Below are 16847 nucleotides of genomic sequence, written 5' to 3' on the forward strand. Positions count from 1 at the left end.
TCTGGGGAAGCTAGAGACAAATGAGAACAAACTCAGTGGTTCCAAGTGAGATGGGGGCACACAGGGATAGAATAGCAGTGTGCAGAGCTGATGCCTGGAGTAGCATGTGTCCACTAGGGTTTGGATTATCTTTGCTACCAAGATGAATCTGAGTGTTTTTAAGAGAGCTGAAACTGTGGAGGACCATTTTTTGGCAAGAGTGAATTTTATTAGAGATCATTTAGGCAAACCTGACACCCACAAATCCATGGGCCCCGATGGGATGCACCCACGAGTACTGAGGGAACTGGCGGATGTTATTGCTAGGCCACTCTCCATCATCTTGGAAAGGTCATGGAGAACAGGAGAGGTGCCTGAGGACTGGAAGAAAGCCAATGTCACCCCAGTCTTCAAAAAGGGCAAGAAGGAAGACCCAGGGAACTACAGGCCAGTCAGCCTCACCTGCATCCCTCGAAAGGGGATGTAGCAGCTCATCTTGGAGGCCATCTCCAAGCATGTGGAGGAAAAGAAGGTGATCAGGAGTAGTCAGCATGGCTTCACCAAGGGGAAATCATGCTTAACCAATCTGATAGCCTTCTATGCTGGAATGACTGGCTGGGTGGATGAGGGGAGAGCCGTGGATGTTGTCTCCCTTGACTTCAGCAAGGCTTTTGACACTGTCTCCCAGAACATCCTCATAGGCAAGCTGAGGAAGTGTGGGCTAGATGAGTGGACAGTGAGGTGGATTGAGAACTGGCTGAATGGCAGAGCTCAGAGGGTTGTGATGAGTGTCGCAGAGTCTAGTTGGAGGCCTGTAGCTAGCAGTGTCCCCCAGGGGTCAGTACTGGGTCCAGTCTTGTTGAACTTCTTCATCAATGACCTGGATGAAGGGACAGTTTGCTGATGATACAAAACTGGGAGGAGTGGCTGGTACAGCAGAAGGCTGTGCTGCCATTCAGAGGAACCTCAACAGGCTGGAGAGGTGGGCAGAGAGGAACGTCATGAGGTTCAACAAGGGCAAGTGCAGAGTCCTGCACCTAGGGAGGAATAACCCCGTGCACCAGTACAGGTTGGGGGTTGACCTGCTGGAAAGCAGCTCTGCGGAGAAGGACCTGGGAGTGCTGGTGGACACTAAGTTAAGCATGAGGCAGCAATGTGCCCTTGTGGCCAAGAAGGCCAATGGTATCCTGGGGTGCATCAGGAAGAGTGTTGCCAGCAGGTCAAGGGAGGTGATTCTCCCCCTCTCCTCAGCCCTGGGGAGGCCACATCTGGAGTACCGTGTCCAGTTCTGGGCTCCCCAGTACAAGAGAGACATGGCACTACTGGAGACCAGTCCAGCGAAGGGCTATAAAGATGATGAGGGGACTGGAGCATCTCTCTTATGAGGAAAGGCTGCGAGAGCTGGGCCTGTTTAGCCTGGAGAAGAGAAGACTGAGAGGGGATCTTATCAATGTATACAAATATCTAAATGGGGGGATGTCAAGAGGATATGAGCAGACTCTTTTCAGTGGTGCCCAGCGACAGGACGCAAGGCAATGGGCACAAACTGAAACACAGAAAGTTCCATCTGAATATGAGGAAAAACTTCTCTCTGGGCAACCTATTCCAGTGCTCTGGCACCCTCACAGTAAAGGTTGTGGAGTCTCCTTCTCTGGAGATATTCAAAACCCGCCTGGACATGATCCTGTGCAATGTGCTGTAGGTGACCCTGCTTGAGCAGGGAGGTTGGACTAGATGATCTCCAGAGGTCCCTTCCAACCTCAACCACTGTGATTCTGTGATTATACCACAACTAACACTGAAAAGTACTGAGACCTGATCCTGGCCAGTGAAATTAAGTGCTAATGTGCAGGAGTGTGAAGTGCTCTGGTGACTCTTTGCCTGGGGTCTTTTCTCTCTCATTTCTCTGTTTTGAAAAGACGCAAGGGGACATGCAGATTCTGCTCCACAAAGTGCTAAACAAGATCAGAGTTAAACCATCCGAGAGAAGAACAAGCAATAGGATCCAGACCAGCACTGCAGGAGGAGCAACGCACCCTGCCTCCCACACACCCAGAGCCCCAGGACAAATGAGCACCCACATGTGGTGGTACCCGCTGTCCTACGCTGAGCTTCACAGCCAGGCAGGAACACAGACACATCTGGAAGCTGCAGGGTAGGACTGCTGCTGGTAGAGCCTCTTCCCCTATGTCCAACAGTAGCATCACAGGCAAATACTCACTCTTTAGCTTGGAGCGCACTTTGTTCGCTGTCTTTTTTATGTCGGACATTAACTCTTCCAGTTCCTCCTTCGTTTCTGGGAAGATAGAAGAGAGCAAACATGGGTGCATTATAGATGCTGCTAATATATACTCCTCAGCCCCGCAGCATGTGGGACTCTGAACTGGGAGCGAGTTCACCTCCGAGCTGGGAGAGCCAGCAGAGTGCTTCCAGCTCACGTGTCCAAGCGAATTCTCCTCACAGATCCCTTAGACACCACAAGCACCTTACACTGCCAGCAGGACACTGGTAGGCGCTGTTTGACAACAGCCCAGCAGCAACTCACCTCCTCCCACCCCGGGCTTGTGACCCCACCACACCAAGACCCCACATGGGGGCACCAGGGTCTGACCCTGAGCACAGTCCTCACTCGTCCCTGCCAGGGGATGCCAGCAGGGCATGACACGTGGGGCTGCAAGTACTCCCTGCCACAGAGTACCCAACTTTTGTGGCTCTGCACTCTTTCCTCCACGAAGGAGGTCAGGACAGCGACTGCAGTTTGTCTGCTGCAGCGGACGGACACGTCACAGGCTTCAAGCAACCAACAGTCTAGAAATGAGCCTGGCCTTTGACACTCTGAGACATAAGGCCAAGTCAAGTGTGCTGGGACTAGGTGAGCCTTACTGCGGAAACTGCTTGTTTGCACACAGTATTCAACTCCTACATACCCCATCACTCTGCAAAAAGTTGAAGGGATGAGATACACAATCAACAGTGTTGGTCCCTGTATTGGAGTCAAAACCACTGCTGGACACCAAAACCCTTCTGCACACCGGCCAGCAAGAGCTGCAGCATGGGTCAAACTCCCCTAGGTCCTGCTGTGCTGGTCAGCCCTGTACATGCCGTTATAAAAGCATCAGTCTTCCCCAGTGAAAGCCTGGTGCTCTTCTGTTAATTTTCCGTTTGCTTTGCAATAAGTACATAACTTATACATGCCCAAGCTCTCCTCTTCCTCTTCAGCCAGCAGCTACTGGTGACACTGCTTGACTAATTGCCAGTCTGTGTTCATTTGCTCCTCAGCCTGAATTCACTGCTTCTGGCAGAAATCTATAGGCTGAAGCAGCACAGTACCAGAAAACATACCAGTCCTACTGCCCACATTTCAAAAATGGCTCTGGGAAGCCCATCAGCAGCAGGGCCATGTAAAGCAATTCTCAAATTTCACTGCTCAGGGGAACAGGAGTTGCAAATAAATCAAGTGCAAGGCAAATCCCTCCTCTCTGTGCCCATTCAGATCCAAAGTTCCTGCTCCTGTGCTACCCCTCCAGAGTGCAGTGCAAACAGCATCACACTCCTGGTAGGAGAACAAGCCCTGCTGAGTACTGAGACCCCATCAGTAAGTCTTAGTAACCCTCTAGGGCCTTCTCTCCAAGCCTAAAAGGGTTTTTATACAAGTTAAGTCTCCCAGGCTGTCAGGGATATTGACTTCACTATACAGAGAAGAAAAGTAAAGCAGATGACACATTCAAGAGAAGCAAATCAACTGTGGAAGTTCAGAGTCCTGACTCATCAATGGGACTTGGCATAGGGCTATTTATCCTCTCCCCCACGTGCAAAAGCCAGAAATTAGGCTGTAAGGCTTTGAATTGAAAACTAATGACAGCTTAATCATTATAATGCCTCTAGACAGTTGTGTCTTGTAGGAATGTTCTCTGCATTGCAGCAGCATCTCCAAGCCAAAACCCAGTGCTTGTCCAAACATGGATCAGAATGAAGCTCCTCGATCTCAGCCATACCCCCTTCCCAGAAATCACAGAGCACTCTTTAAGGAGTCTGAGATATCCAGCAGTGACCTTCACCATCCTATGTTTCAGAGACTGCTGGAGCCCTGCCAGAGCAGCAGCACATACGGAACAGGTCGTACATATTCTCTGATTAGTAGACAGGTCACTTGCCTGTGCCCTACCAGCACAGCCCTTCACTTTAAGCATCTGAAGAAAGGACACATGGTACGAAACACCTTCATTCAAACAACAAACAACCTCTGAAAAGGAAGGACAGCAGGGTACAGGGAAAGATGGTAGGTGCCTTATTGTGCTCATCTGCCGGCGTACTGACAGTCGAGCTGACTCACTAGGGATGTAACCCTGACCTGTCCCATGAGACTGGCCAACACAAGCACACAGCAGCACAACCAGAGCATTGCAACATCTCAAGATCCAGATACTAAAGAAAGTACAAAAGGCTTCCCATTCAAATATGAGTTCTCGGAAATCCAGCCACCCTAGTGCTTCCTTACAATTTTGATGAGATCAAGACTTATTTAATTAAATAAAACTTTGTTTAATAGACTCTAGGCACATTAACAGAGTCATTTCAATGGCTGTGGTAGCTCTGATGCTGTTTGCTCTCAGCTGGCAGTCACCAGACATAATTAGAAAATCATGATGACGGGAAAGTGCTGGGGGAAGGTCACATCCTATCAACAGCTGTACACATTTCTGATTCAACTCAGACCTTCAGTAGTATTCAGGAAAGTGAGGAAATAAACACTTTTGCAAATACCTTTGTCCAGGCTCCAATTATTTACGAGCATGCCAACACAGCAGCCTCACTGGACAGAGGCAGAATGATTTGCCAAAAAGAATAAGCATAAACTCAGGGAAAGGAAGAGGACATTTTCAGTTTGATTTCTCATTGTTTTATTTGTTCCCATTCTTAAAAGAACCTGTATTTAATAAACAAACTAGCTTGGGCCAAATAACGCTATACACCAGGGCAAGCTGGGGGCCAGCTGGTTAAAAAGGAGCTTTGCAGAAAAAGACTCAGGAGTTCTGGTGGACAACAAGTTGCCCAGAAGTGAACCCTTGCTGCAAAGCAGGTAAACCACATCCTGGGCAATGTTAGCAAGAGTACAGCCAGCAGAGCAAGGAAAGGGATTATTCACTTCCCCTTGGCACTTGTGAGACCACCTCTAAGGTGGTGTGTCCTGCTTGGGACTCCCCCCAAAAAAGGCAGGCATTGACACACTGGAGCGAGTCCAGCCAAGGCCACCAAGATGGTCAGGGCTAGAGCACAGGACATACATGAACAAGCTGAGGCATTCCTTAGCCAGAAAAGGGAAAGTAAAGGGGGATCTTACTGCTATCTGCAACTACACAGTGGGAGGGTATAGACAAGATGGAGCAAGACTCTCCTTGGAGGTGCATAGGTACTGGACAAGAGGTGACAGACCAAGCTGGGACATGGGAAATTCCAATTAGATATTAGGGAAAAAAATTCATCATGAAGGTGGTCAAACAGTAGTCCCAGAGAAGCTAAGGATGGATACCCCGTAGGTGTATTCAGACCGTGGCTGGAAAAGACCCTGAGCAACCTGATCTGATGGACCTGCTTGGAGGGAGATTGGACCAGAGACCTCTGGAGGTCCACCTACATCAACCTCCAATTCTATGAAACAATTTCACATAACTTAATATTAAGTACCTTCCCTTTTGCCTGTTGATTGGAAGCGAGGGATGTGCTGCACTGGCACCAGCAATAAGCACACACACGGCAAAGTGGTGAGCTCATGTGTGCACCCAGAGCCGTAACAGCAGCTCAGGAAGCTAACAGGGATACGCAGGTGGGAGATAGGACACGGGACTGGATTTACATACTTCTCTGAAGCTGCCTTTTCTCAAAATATTTTCAACTGAGCAACAGAGAGAAAACACTTCTTCTGGCTGGTTTTTGAGTCACAGAACTTGTGAGGATTACTTGGCGATCTGGCAGGCACACGCTTTCCAGACAATTATTTTCACATTGACGGTGTCTGTTTAAGTGACTCACTCAAATCTATTTAACTGTTCATTGCGAGTAACATTCAGCAACAGGAAGCTGAACAACTACAACATCACTGCTGCTATGGCTAGAGCCACCACCCTGCAGCAACAAAAGCAACAGTAAAGGACAACATCAACACTTTCTGCCACCACAGTCCAGGCTGGTAACATGATTCAGCTTCACTAAAGCTTCAGTTACTTGGAAAATAAAATAATAAAAAAATAAATAAAACAGATTCCCTTGTGCTTCTCCTCCCCAAAGCTTTCTGAGCACCTTTTAGGATCCTCCATGTGAGGGGATGAAACAACACAAAACAAACCCATCACCCAGAGCTCCCACGTAGGATGCTCTTCAGAGTGGGAAGATTCCTGCCTACAGCATGAACGCTCAAAACTGAAGTTTACCATCATTAATAAAGGGAGAGGAAAAAACTACAGACCAGCAAGCGGTGAACTGGACAGCTGTAACTGTGCAACAAGGGTATCGGGCTGCCCTGCAGCATGGAGGCAGACAGCAAACTTTCACAGCTCAAAGGTTAACCATGGGGAAATCGAGACTCGCTCTTCCCTGCTTTGGGAGCCTATGATGCATTTGAACATGACAACGAAGGTAATTTATATACTTGATGTAGTCTGAGCTAGTTTAAACTTTCTCACATAGGAAGAAAACTTATTATTTGAATTAATAAAACTTCATCTCTCGTTACCTGGAATTCTTTACTGACAACAACCAACACAATTAACAAAAATACATTTTAAAAGTAATTCACAACTCAATTGCCTGGCAAACAAGCTGGGAGAAGGCTCTTTTTGGTAAAGACTTAACTCTTTCATTAAAGAAGTTCCTGACCACAGTTCCTCCAAAGACATTTTTAAAAAGAAACTGTTAAAAACAAACCTTTCTTGCCTTAAAACTTTTATTGTACATCTTGCAGGTTATGTGCCTGTTTAACGTGGCACTTACATTTACAAAACACAGTGCATTTTTTTAAAAGCGAATGCGAAGATGCAAGCGTAGGACCTAGCAGTGGCCTACGAGCCTACATGGGCCGTCTGGTGTCTATAAAAGATAGGAGCAAAACATAAAGAATCCTTCCTGGGGATTTAAAGAGTTCAGTTGAAATTTTCATAATGTTTTATTACTTAACAGTAATAAAAATGAAAACTTAAAAATCATCAGGCAAGAGATTGGTTAGAAAGACTTTTTCAGCCACAAGCCTTCCTTTGGTCATGTGGAAGTAGTAAACTCTCCTCTCCTCTTTGCCTTAGTCTCACCGGGAAATGCATCCCTCTGTTTGGGATTCCCAAGACATCTCCTCTGCCCTGTTTGCAAGCAGCAAGGTAACAGCACCAGCCACTGGTGTCCAGAAACCCAGAGGCATGTGAATCTTTCTGCTTTTCCTACCTGCACTTCCCAAGGACAGCCTTTAGGAGAATTTCATAACCATGCACCACGCAAACTACAGAGCAGGGAGAAAACATCAATTTTACTGCACACTAAAGGGCAAATACTGGCCAAGAGATACCTCTGTTCAGCATTCTCAGATAAACAGTTCATGCATAAATCACAGTCTGTTGAGATTACCAAAGCGCACAAAGTGGTCATTTCTTCTAAAAGCTCTTGAGTGGTTCAGAAAAACTTGGCCTCTGCTTTCTCTGCCCACCTCCATGCAACAGCCATCAAATGCCTTTGAGCACTCATCTTCCCCATTTCCACGCGGTAAAAACAATGTCAGACTTCCCGTGGCCATAACGAGGGCACAGGGAGAGAGGAGCAGCATTGCAAAGTCGACCTCTCAGCCCATGCTGCTGGAGACTCACCAAACAGAGCGGGGGACAAAGAGAACCTGCAAGGTCTGAAACACAATGGTGTTCAAGACAGCATGGGTGGAAGTCACAAGTAAAGGACACTTTCTAGGATATGTAGTACTTGGACTGGATTTCACAGCTTCCATGGAAAGTCTCTTGAGGGCTCCCATGCATGCCAAGCCACTGCTGGGCAGCATTTCCGTGACGCTTAATGTGCAGACAGACAGGCTTGCTCAGCAGTGCAAGCACATAAAGAGGAAGATGTGTCAAGTGAGAAGTAACTCATGTCAGTATATAAGTAAAAGCCCTGCATTTTAAAACATCTCAGGACTTTCTAGTTCAAGCCCCATTTGCCTTCCAGCTGCTTTCAAAGGGCCACACCGACATTCCAGGAGAGCACTAGAGCACAGGAGACGTCCGTTCCCACTACTAAGGGTGAGCAGCCCCTGGACTTTTAACTTCCAGTGTGACAGGAGGGACGAATCCTGCTCGAGATGCAGCAAAGAGAGACCCTGCTGGGATTTGATGTCAATGCAAAATGTCACAATGATTTTACACGGCAGCAGAACAGAGATGACAGGCATACATGCAAGCATTTGAGAAGCTCTTAAAGATCCCTTGGGACTCAAGGCGCTACCCTAAATGTTTTATCTGTGGTGTTTGACAGTGTTTGGAGGTGATCTGCAACAGATGAAACTGTTACTGCCTTTTGCAGCTTTTGATTTTTTTTTTTTTTTTTTAAAGTCACTAATAAAGGAAGCAGGTGAGATGTTTAACATTTTTCTGTTTACCATTTTAGGTAATTTAAAGCTGGTTACCAGTGGGACTGCACTTACAAAATACCATTTTATAATATTATTGCTGATAGATCTTGTTTCACAAATCCTGGAAACTCTGCCTGCTCCTCCCAGCCTGTTGGTTCATCTAGGCAGAAGACACTGAATTGCCATCTCTGAGAAGCGCAGAAACATCCAGACAGGTTCACTGGTAGGACAAGGACACTGGGTAGTTTTGCATGAATATCAGGGCTTTGAAAAAAGGGCTCACAAAGAGGGAGCGACCACAGGCAACCTTACATTCACCAACCCCTTTACTTCAAAATCCTTTCAAATTCACTTCAAAGTCCTTTCACAACCTATCACCGAGCAGGCCAACTGCTAACCTACACCTTTGGCATGCCCTAACCACTAGGTTATCCATCCTCCAACTGGTTCTGCTGCTCAGTGTTGGAGTCAGAGCCAGAACTGCTGAGGGCCAAACCTCAGGGATAAGGGAGAGCCTGAGCCAGGGCTGACCCAGATGGCAGGTCCCAACTGCAGAATGGTTGAGGTTGGAAGGGACCTCGGGAGATCATCTAGTCCAACCTCCCTGCTCAAGCAGGGTCACCTACAGCACATTGCACAGGATCATGTCCAGGTGGGTTTTGAATATCTCCAAGGATAGAGATTCCCAAGGGCTCCTTTAACCCCAAAACATGCTGTGCGATAATCTCTTTCATCTGCAACCACTCTGGTTAGCCACTTATAATCCAGCTAGCAAGAATGACGGGGTCAAAGATCTCTTGCAGAAAAGCATTTTGGTTTTGTGATGAACCCATACAAAAGGCAGAGGAAGACTAGAGAAGGTGCAGTTCATTCCCTCATTCCATTTCCTCCTTTTGGAATAAACCAATACAACATTTTCTTTCCAATTACTCAGAGACAGAAGCAACAGTTTTCACTTGGGAAGGAAGAGGTGGAAGTAAAGGGGAGCAACACAAATACTATAAAACAGTCTGAACGTTAATATGAGCTACAATCCAACCTGCTACACAAGCACAGCTCTCAAAGCAGGATTTGCTGCCTCTGCCTGCTCTGCCATCGTCTCTTGGGGCAGCCCACCAGAAGAAATGGTTCTTGTTGAGCAACAAACCCAACTGGACTCACATCTTGTCTGATGATCAAATTACTCCTTCTCTTTGACAGGCTGGACAGAACATCTCCTTCCATCTTCCTCCAAGCTTTCAAACCTCCTGGTGGCTCTTCTCTGAGCCTCTCTTATTCACCATGTTTGTTCCCATGGTGGCACTAAATGCCATCCAAGGCCAGCCTGCCAAGATACACAAGTTATGCTGTACAGGTGCCCTGTCCTCTTCATTGCATGCCTCTCCCTCAATCTCAGTACCACGACTCAACAGCCTTCAGCACCACTGTCTTCCCAGCACGCTGGTTGCACTGGTAAATGAAGCAAGGAGAGGAGGGGATACTGGGCTCCCTGGGCTGAGCACACACCTGACCGTCGGAGGCAGAAAAAGCCAAGCGTCATTACACTGGGAGCAGTCCCAGGAGCAAACTGCTGGGCCTGGCTTTCCTCCTGAAAAGTGCAGCAAGTGGTGTGGGCAGCCAGACAGCAGGGTTGGGAAAGAAACAGAGAGCAAGACAAACCTACTCCCTGCCACAGGCAGTCATCAGGTAAAGATACCAAGTGAACCTGACCATAACTATTTTGAGAATGTCTTGCTGAATTGCATTAATTATATTATCCTCCTTTAATTCTCTATCGATCTAACTCTACTTCACATTGTCCATTATTTTGCCCAGAAGCAATGTTGGGCTAATCAGTCAATAATTATTCAGCTTGCCCCCCCCCCTTTTTTTTTTAATTGGCACTGTGCTATTTCTGAGCTCCTAAAGCTCATCGGGTACTTGGGGACTTATTGGAAATCAATGCAAATGGCACAGACACAATCTTACTTAGCTCTTTGAAAACTTGCAGATTGATAACTTCAGATAGATTGAACCTAGCACTGTCTATTTTTGGTAAATGCTGTTTAGCAGTCACTTGAATTATTATTGGAATGTAAAGAATTTAACCATGATAAGATATATTTATATCACGTTTTCTCAAACACTCAAAAAAGTGTTTCCCATATGTTCCCGTCCTTTCCGCATTACTCTACCATTTTCATTTATTAATGCACCAGAACTGCTGAGAGATTTCTGCTCGTGTTCTTCTCATTCTGAAAATTCATACTGTCCTTCAGTCTGCCACTTGCTGGGTCTTCCAGCTTTCCGCAACTCTTAGCTCCAGTTTCTATTCCACTCTGAGAGGATGGAAATGTATTCCCCCTCCTCCTCAAACACATATAGAGAAAAGGAGACAAATGTAAATTAGTGATAAGTAAAACTCCTAAAGCAGGAGTTACAGAAAAGGGGTAAGAAAAGCAAAAGGATGCAGTGAGAATCTATACAGTTTGCTAAATTTATTCTGTGTGCAAACAATATAAACGATCAAGTCATGATCATCTGCGCTGATGCTTCTCACTTAATTCTGTTGTCAGTTTTCCTTTATCTGTCAAGACAAAAATCAGAAATGAAGCTCCTCCACCCCGGTATAGTACGTTTGCACTAAGCAAAGATTCACTTTGCATTTTTATTAATCCCAAGGACATTTCTGAACATCCCTGAGTGCAGTTCAGGGTCTGCAGCAGTCATGAACACCCTTCTGAGTGTACATGCTCATTGAACCCAGGCTCAGTCTCAAAACCTTGATGTCATAGACATGAAAACAAGCAATGGTATTGCACAGGCTGTCCTTTTCAGAGAGGTTTAACTAGGGAGCTTTCAAATTCCAATTACGAAAATCTTTCTTCCAGGTCTGAGTAATATGAACTAGACCGAATTTATGATCACAAACGAGCAATTTCAATTCCCTGGTTTATTAACTGCTCTTGTACATTGGTGTCTGGGACAATTAAATCATTTCTTCTTCTCTCATGCTTTAAAACCTTGATAAATTTATTTCTAAAATTTTGATTGTATTCTAAAGTTCCTTCATTTGTTCCTCTCTTTTCAGCCTCTCCTCCTTTGGGAGGTCAGCTCTGAGCTGACCTCCTTACTCTTGTGAGTACCAGATGCTGCCTCTTGCAAACAAAGTTGTAACCATGCCTTATTCTGGACCATCCAAACCATCCAAGTCACACACTGCTTTCTTCCAGGACAGGAACAGCTCTCTTTCTTTTAACAGTTTTCTTTCTCTGGTCCTAGGATACTATCATTGAATGCAATTCAGGCCAAATTAGACTTAAATAAAAAAGGTGGTGAGGGTCATCATCAATGCACCCAATCATGGGCATGAAAGGTCTCGGAGGTGCAGTGGGATCAGGTTATGATGCCCATGCATGGCACTTGGGGTGCTGGCACACAGCTGTAACCCTCCTTGGGGATTCTGCTGGAAGGCCAAAGGCAGGCAACCAGCCCCAGCACTGGGCAGCTTCCCATCCAAGCCTCACCCTACCTCACATACCAGCACACACATGCTAAGACATTCATCGGGCCTCGCTGCTGCACCATAGGGGATAGCAGAGAGCTGTACTTAAAAAACAGCCCGACATTACAGATTTCCATGATGAAAGTGCCAAGGAATAAGGCAACAACCCATCTCCTCTCTCCCGGGAGAAGAGCAGTTTTCTCAAAGCCTGTAATGGGATATAGATTTGCTATATATAAGATGTACTGCAGAAAGAACAAAGTGAACTGTTGTGAGGAGAAGAGGGCCTGAGTACAGAAACCAAACCACCTCCATCGACTGCAAGCCTCAAGGTCCAAATGAAAGCACCCTCTCTGCTCCTTTGCGGGTAGCCGAATGACTCACACCGACACATATACCCTTAATGCAGTTGCACCACAACCTCCCATTACTCTGTCCCTGCACCCACAGGACAGGACAAGCCAGAGGCAATTAGTATATCAGACAAGTGATTCAAAAGTCCAGGACTGTTTAACAAAATGGTACAGCACTGCTCCCATCATCCTGAAGAGCTGTGCACAGCCAGCCAGCCACCCACCTGCTGCACCTGAGGGAACCAACACGGGGGAGCTGGCCAAGCGGAAGCATGGCTGAGCACACATGGGAGGCACGCACAGTGACATGGCTGCAGCAGGGCTGGAGGACTGCTGGAGATGAAAGGCCAAGCATCATCATGCCAGGGGCAGACCCAGGAGCAAGTCATCCTATCAGCTGTGTCTGACTTTCTGCCTGAAGAGCACAGGCAAACTGGCTGAGAAGGCAAGGCAAACCTACTCACTCGCACAGGTGCTCATCAATGAAATCTTCCATCACATCAAGTAAAGATGCCAAGTGAACCTGATCAGATCTATTCCCACAATGCCTTGCTGAACTCAATTAATTACATTACCTTCCTTTAATTCTCTACCAAGCACAAAGGCCAATTATTAGGGGCCTTCCAGGCTAAGCCACCAAAGGGAAGCCAGAGGCTAGCAGGGTATTGCTGGGGCAAAAAGCCTTGATCAAGATCAGGTGCTGCACCCGTGACTTGCTACCAGATAAAAGATGCCATTCAGCTGTGACTTTTGGGACTTGGAACTTTGCAAACCCCAGAGCCTACCCGCCAGACCACAGAGAACAGGATGCACCAAGGAGACACAGTTCTGGAGAGATGCTGGCTATCCCATGCCACTCTTGGGACAGCGTGATCTTACATGCTTTAAGTCTACAACAGGACCTACATCAGAGCATCTCATCTGACCCCTGGGGTACCACAGGCCTCCACCTGCGTGTCTTGTGGACCAGACTGATACAATCCCTAACCCTCCTAGACAGATGAGTCTGTAAGGACAAAAAGGTGTCTCTAAAACACAATGACAGCTAGAAAAGGAGGTATCAGTAACCTTCTTAAAGTTAGTAGGGTGCCAATTTGTCTCCCTTTTGCCATCTCCTCTCCTGCTCAGCCCATGGTCCTGTCCATCTCCAGGCAGGTCTCTGATATCACCAGAGAAGAGAAAGCATCACTCAGAGCAGAATGGAAGTAACAGAGCGAGGATCCCTTTACTACGGCAGCTCAGCTGGGAGGTCTCTCCTCCCCGCTCCCAGGAAACAGAAGTTCACCAACAGCTCTGATCAAGGATGTGGACAGCCAAAGCTCCTACAGCATCTGTACATCTACCATTATCCCTCAGGCAGATGGTGCGGCCTCCCATCCTGCTCTGGAAAGGGACACTCAGCTTTTCTAGTCTATCAGTAGATGCAACCGTGGCTCACAGAAGAGCTCTGCATGTCCTGACCTGACCCAGAGACCACCTTTATGGGTGGGAATGCTTCAGGAGCAGGATTTCTGCTGGAAGCTGCTTGGCAGCTCACAGGCCTGTACTGCCCATCTTGTTTGCAGTTGCCCCTCCTGCAGGGATCAGGGCCCTGCTGTTCCCTGTGGTGCAGTCAGCCTTCACATGCACTGTGAGCAGGGCAGGCTAGCTAGGGCACCCTTCAGTGCTTCCCACAACCTGTCTCAGAGAGGGCTGCCCTCCATGCAGCAGAAATCTCCAAAGCCCACACACCAGCACAAGTCTCCCCTTCACACAGAATCCAGGGTGATCCCACTATCCTGAGCCATCCTCTCACGTTGCCTACTGCACACAAGAAAAGATGGATTCTGCCTGCTGCTGGGGGCTGAGAATCACACATTTCCCCTCCAGCAGCAGGGGGAACAGCTCTGCTTGGGGCAGAGGATACCTATGAGCAAGGTAAGATAAGTCATGTGCATGTCCCATACCCTTCACTCTCCCTGCCCGCCTGCCTGCCAGCCCAACCCAGCTCTACATTACCCACCAGTCTATGGGCCCAGCAGTTATTTAATGCAGGCCACTCACCATGGCTCTTCCTAAAAGCAGAGGTACCACAAAAGCCATATTTAAACAGTTCATTACAAGAGAGCAAGTCCACATTAGAGAGGTTGTGGCAAAGGGTGACCCTGACTGTTGAGCAGATCTATAGGTGCACAAGCAACAGCAATGAGAGCTGAGGAGCATGGTCTCAGCCAGGGATCGGGTTCAGATGCGAAGTGAAGCCATTCACCCCATGCACAAGGTAATGCACATCACATACTGTGACCCCATTTGGGCAAAGAGAAGCAGGGCTTTGTGTAGAAAACCAGCCAGCCAGGGAGCTGTAGAAAGGTTATTTTTAGAGTTTCACATTTCCATGATAAAAAGCAGATATTGCCTCTAGCTTAAAAAAAAAAATTTCTAACAATAGTAGAAAAAATGACCTGAACGAGTCCTACAGCCCAGAGAGCCTCAGTGTCTGGAGAGCCTTTCAAAACCCTGTTATTTCATACCCAGAGCAGCACGTGCAAAATAAAGCCCCAGGAAGCACCTGCTGGGGAGTGTGGACACCTTCACTGACCCATCCAGCATTTTTTCTAAAGAATGGACCGCTTTATATTTTTAAACACTGACTGAAATGCATGCAACTGTTTTGCTCACAACAGTTTCACAAGCAGAAAAAGTTGTGGTCACAAAGGAAGAGCATAAATAGGTCAGGTTGCTGGTTTTGACCCTCAGTTTCCCCCAGCTACGTCTCTCTCCCCCTCTCACCACATTGGGATCTGATTCTGAGCAGGAAAGGGGCTGATGCTTGCCTCATGGACCCATGGTGCCCATCTGATGGCAGCTAATCTTGGCCAGGGCTTCCACAAGAAGATTTAGTGGTACGATACCCTGTCAGGTCAACCAGTTATTGCAACTTTGTTGCTTCATTGTGTGTCACAACACTCAACAATACCCACCCAACAACAAAGGCCAGAAAAGTCTGTAATACCCCTCAGTTGTCTCTTCTCAGTGTGCCATTCGGCTCCAGAGGGCATATGCCCCTGGCTGCCCACAGCCAGTCCCTGGTTTACCATCCTCTGTGCACAGCTGTGGAGCTCAAGAGGCTTCGAGGTAGAGCTCAGCACTGACTGCAAACAGCTGCTTTTCTGCATGAATAAGGAAAAGGGATTGCTCAGCTAGTAGATGCATGTACGATCATGGGCTGCATAGTGGTCCAAATGCATTTAAATACATGATAACATACAGGTTACAAGCAACTTCCTCGGGTCTTCCCTCCCCTCCAGTAGTTCTCAGTGCTGAATCTTCCTCCTCCAGAAGGACACATTGGCCCCATTTGGGGGAGTGCAGCAGCTTGCCTGTGCAGTATCTCAGCTGCTTTTTAAATCCTCCAGAGGAGAGGCACATGGTAGAAGAGCTCAGCACACATTATTGTTAATCAGAAGATGCCAGGACACAGGGCTCTCATGCTAATTGATCCAAATTCCCTGTAAAAACCCTCCAAGGCAGAGGGCTACACCAGGACATCACTGAAAATAGCAGTTCCCTTTCCCCTGGGCACAGCAATGCCCCAAAGAGAGCCCATCAGTGTTACCCTTGCTGGTGGGAATCGTAATAGGAACATGAATTTCTGAGCCTCATTCTGTCAGACAGTGTTGGGCACAGACTGCCAAGCCCCTCAACAGCTGCCTGCTCTGCCAAGGGCCCCTCTGAAGATTCTCCACAACAAAGCCAGCTCTCAGATTTTGGAAACTGTCTTGATTCACTGAGTTTGGAGTCACCTAAATCCCCACGGCCAAGTTCTGTTAAGCAGGTTACTGCAACAGCAAGGCATCATTTGATTCATCCTTCGTTTGATCCGTGCTTTCACGGTACCACGTCTCCAAACTTGAAAAGAAACCAACTGATCACGGCTGCGCAATCGCTCTCTCACCATCAGCTCCATCACATCACTAGTTTGCCCTCCTTTAAGTGAGATGCACAGGCTGCAGCCGATCTTCTTTCCATGATCTCCGTCAAAAGGCTGCCTTGCTGCCGAGTTGTTTTGTTTTTTAAATTACAAAAATAGGAAGCAAATTGTTACTGATCAAGAACTTCCTTGGAACCCAGCTTAGGAACACAGAACCTCCAGCATGGGAACCCATTTGCTTCCCACTGCAGGTACTGAAATTGCCCTTCCTCATCCAGTAAGGGTCTTGCTCCCCAGCTAAGGAGAGTGTACGTGCTCCAGCCCCAGGGAGCTAGCTTGTAGAAGTACAACCCACGCAGAGAGCTCCGCATCACTGCACTGCAGCACACCAGGACTCCCCAACATCCCTTTGGCCACATAAGTGCAGACTCTCTAGGGCTGCACTGCCCATACAGAAAGGTCCCAGTGGCCACAGGCAGTGGGTGATCAAACAGAACTATCAGCAAGAAAAGCTCCCTGTGGGTC

At 47.4% G+C, this 16847-nt stretch overlaps 1 protein-coding gene across 2 annotated transcripts in view; it reads right to left on the bottom strand.

Annotated features, from left to right (window-relative positions):
• STX1A (syntaxin 1A) overlaps window positions 1–16847 on the bottom strand; it is a 127997-nt gene that overhangs the window by 37308 nt on the left and 73842 nt on the right. For both annotated transcript variants that reach the window (XM_067309797.1, XM_067309796.1), the window contains exon 4: window positions 2201–2275. In XM_067309797.1, coding sequence (XP_067165898.1) covers window positions 2201–2275 — 75 coding nt within the window. The remainder of the gene's footprint in view (window positions 1–2200; window positions 2276–16847) is intronic.

Source organism: Apteryx mantelli, chromosome 22 (assembly GCF_036417845.1).
Source record: "Apteryx mantelli isolate bAptMan1 chromosome 22, bAptMan1.hap1, whole genome shotgun sequence".
Classification (NCBI taxonomy): domain Eukaryota; kingdom Metazoa; phylum Chordata; class Aves; order Apterygiformes; family Apterygidae; genus Apteryx; species Apteryx mantelli.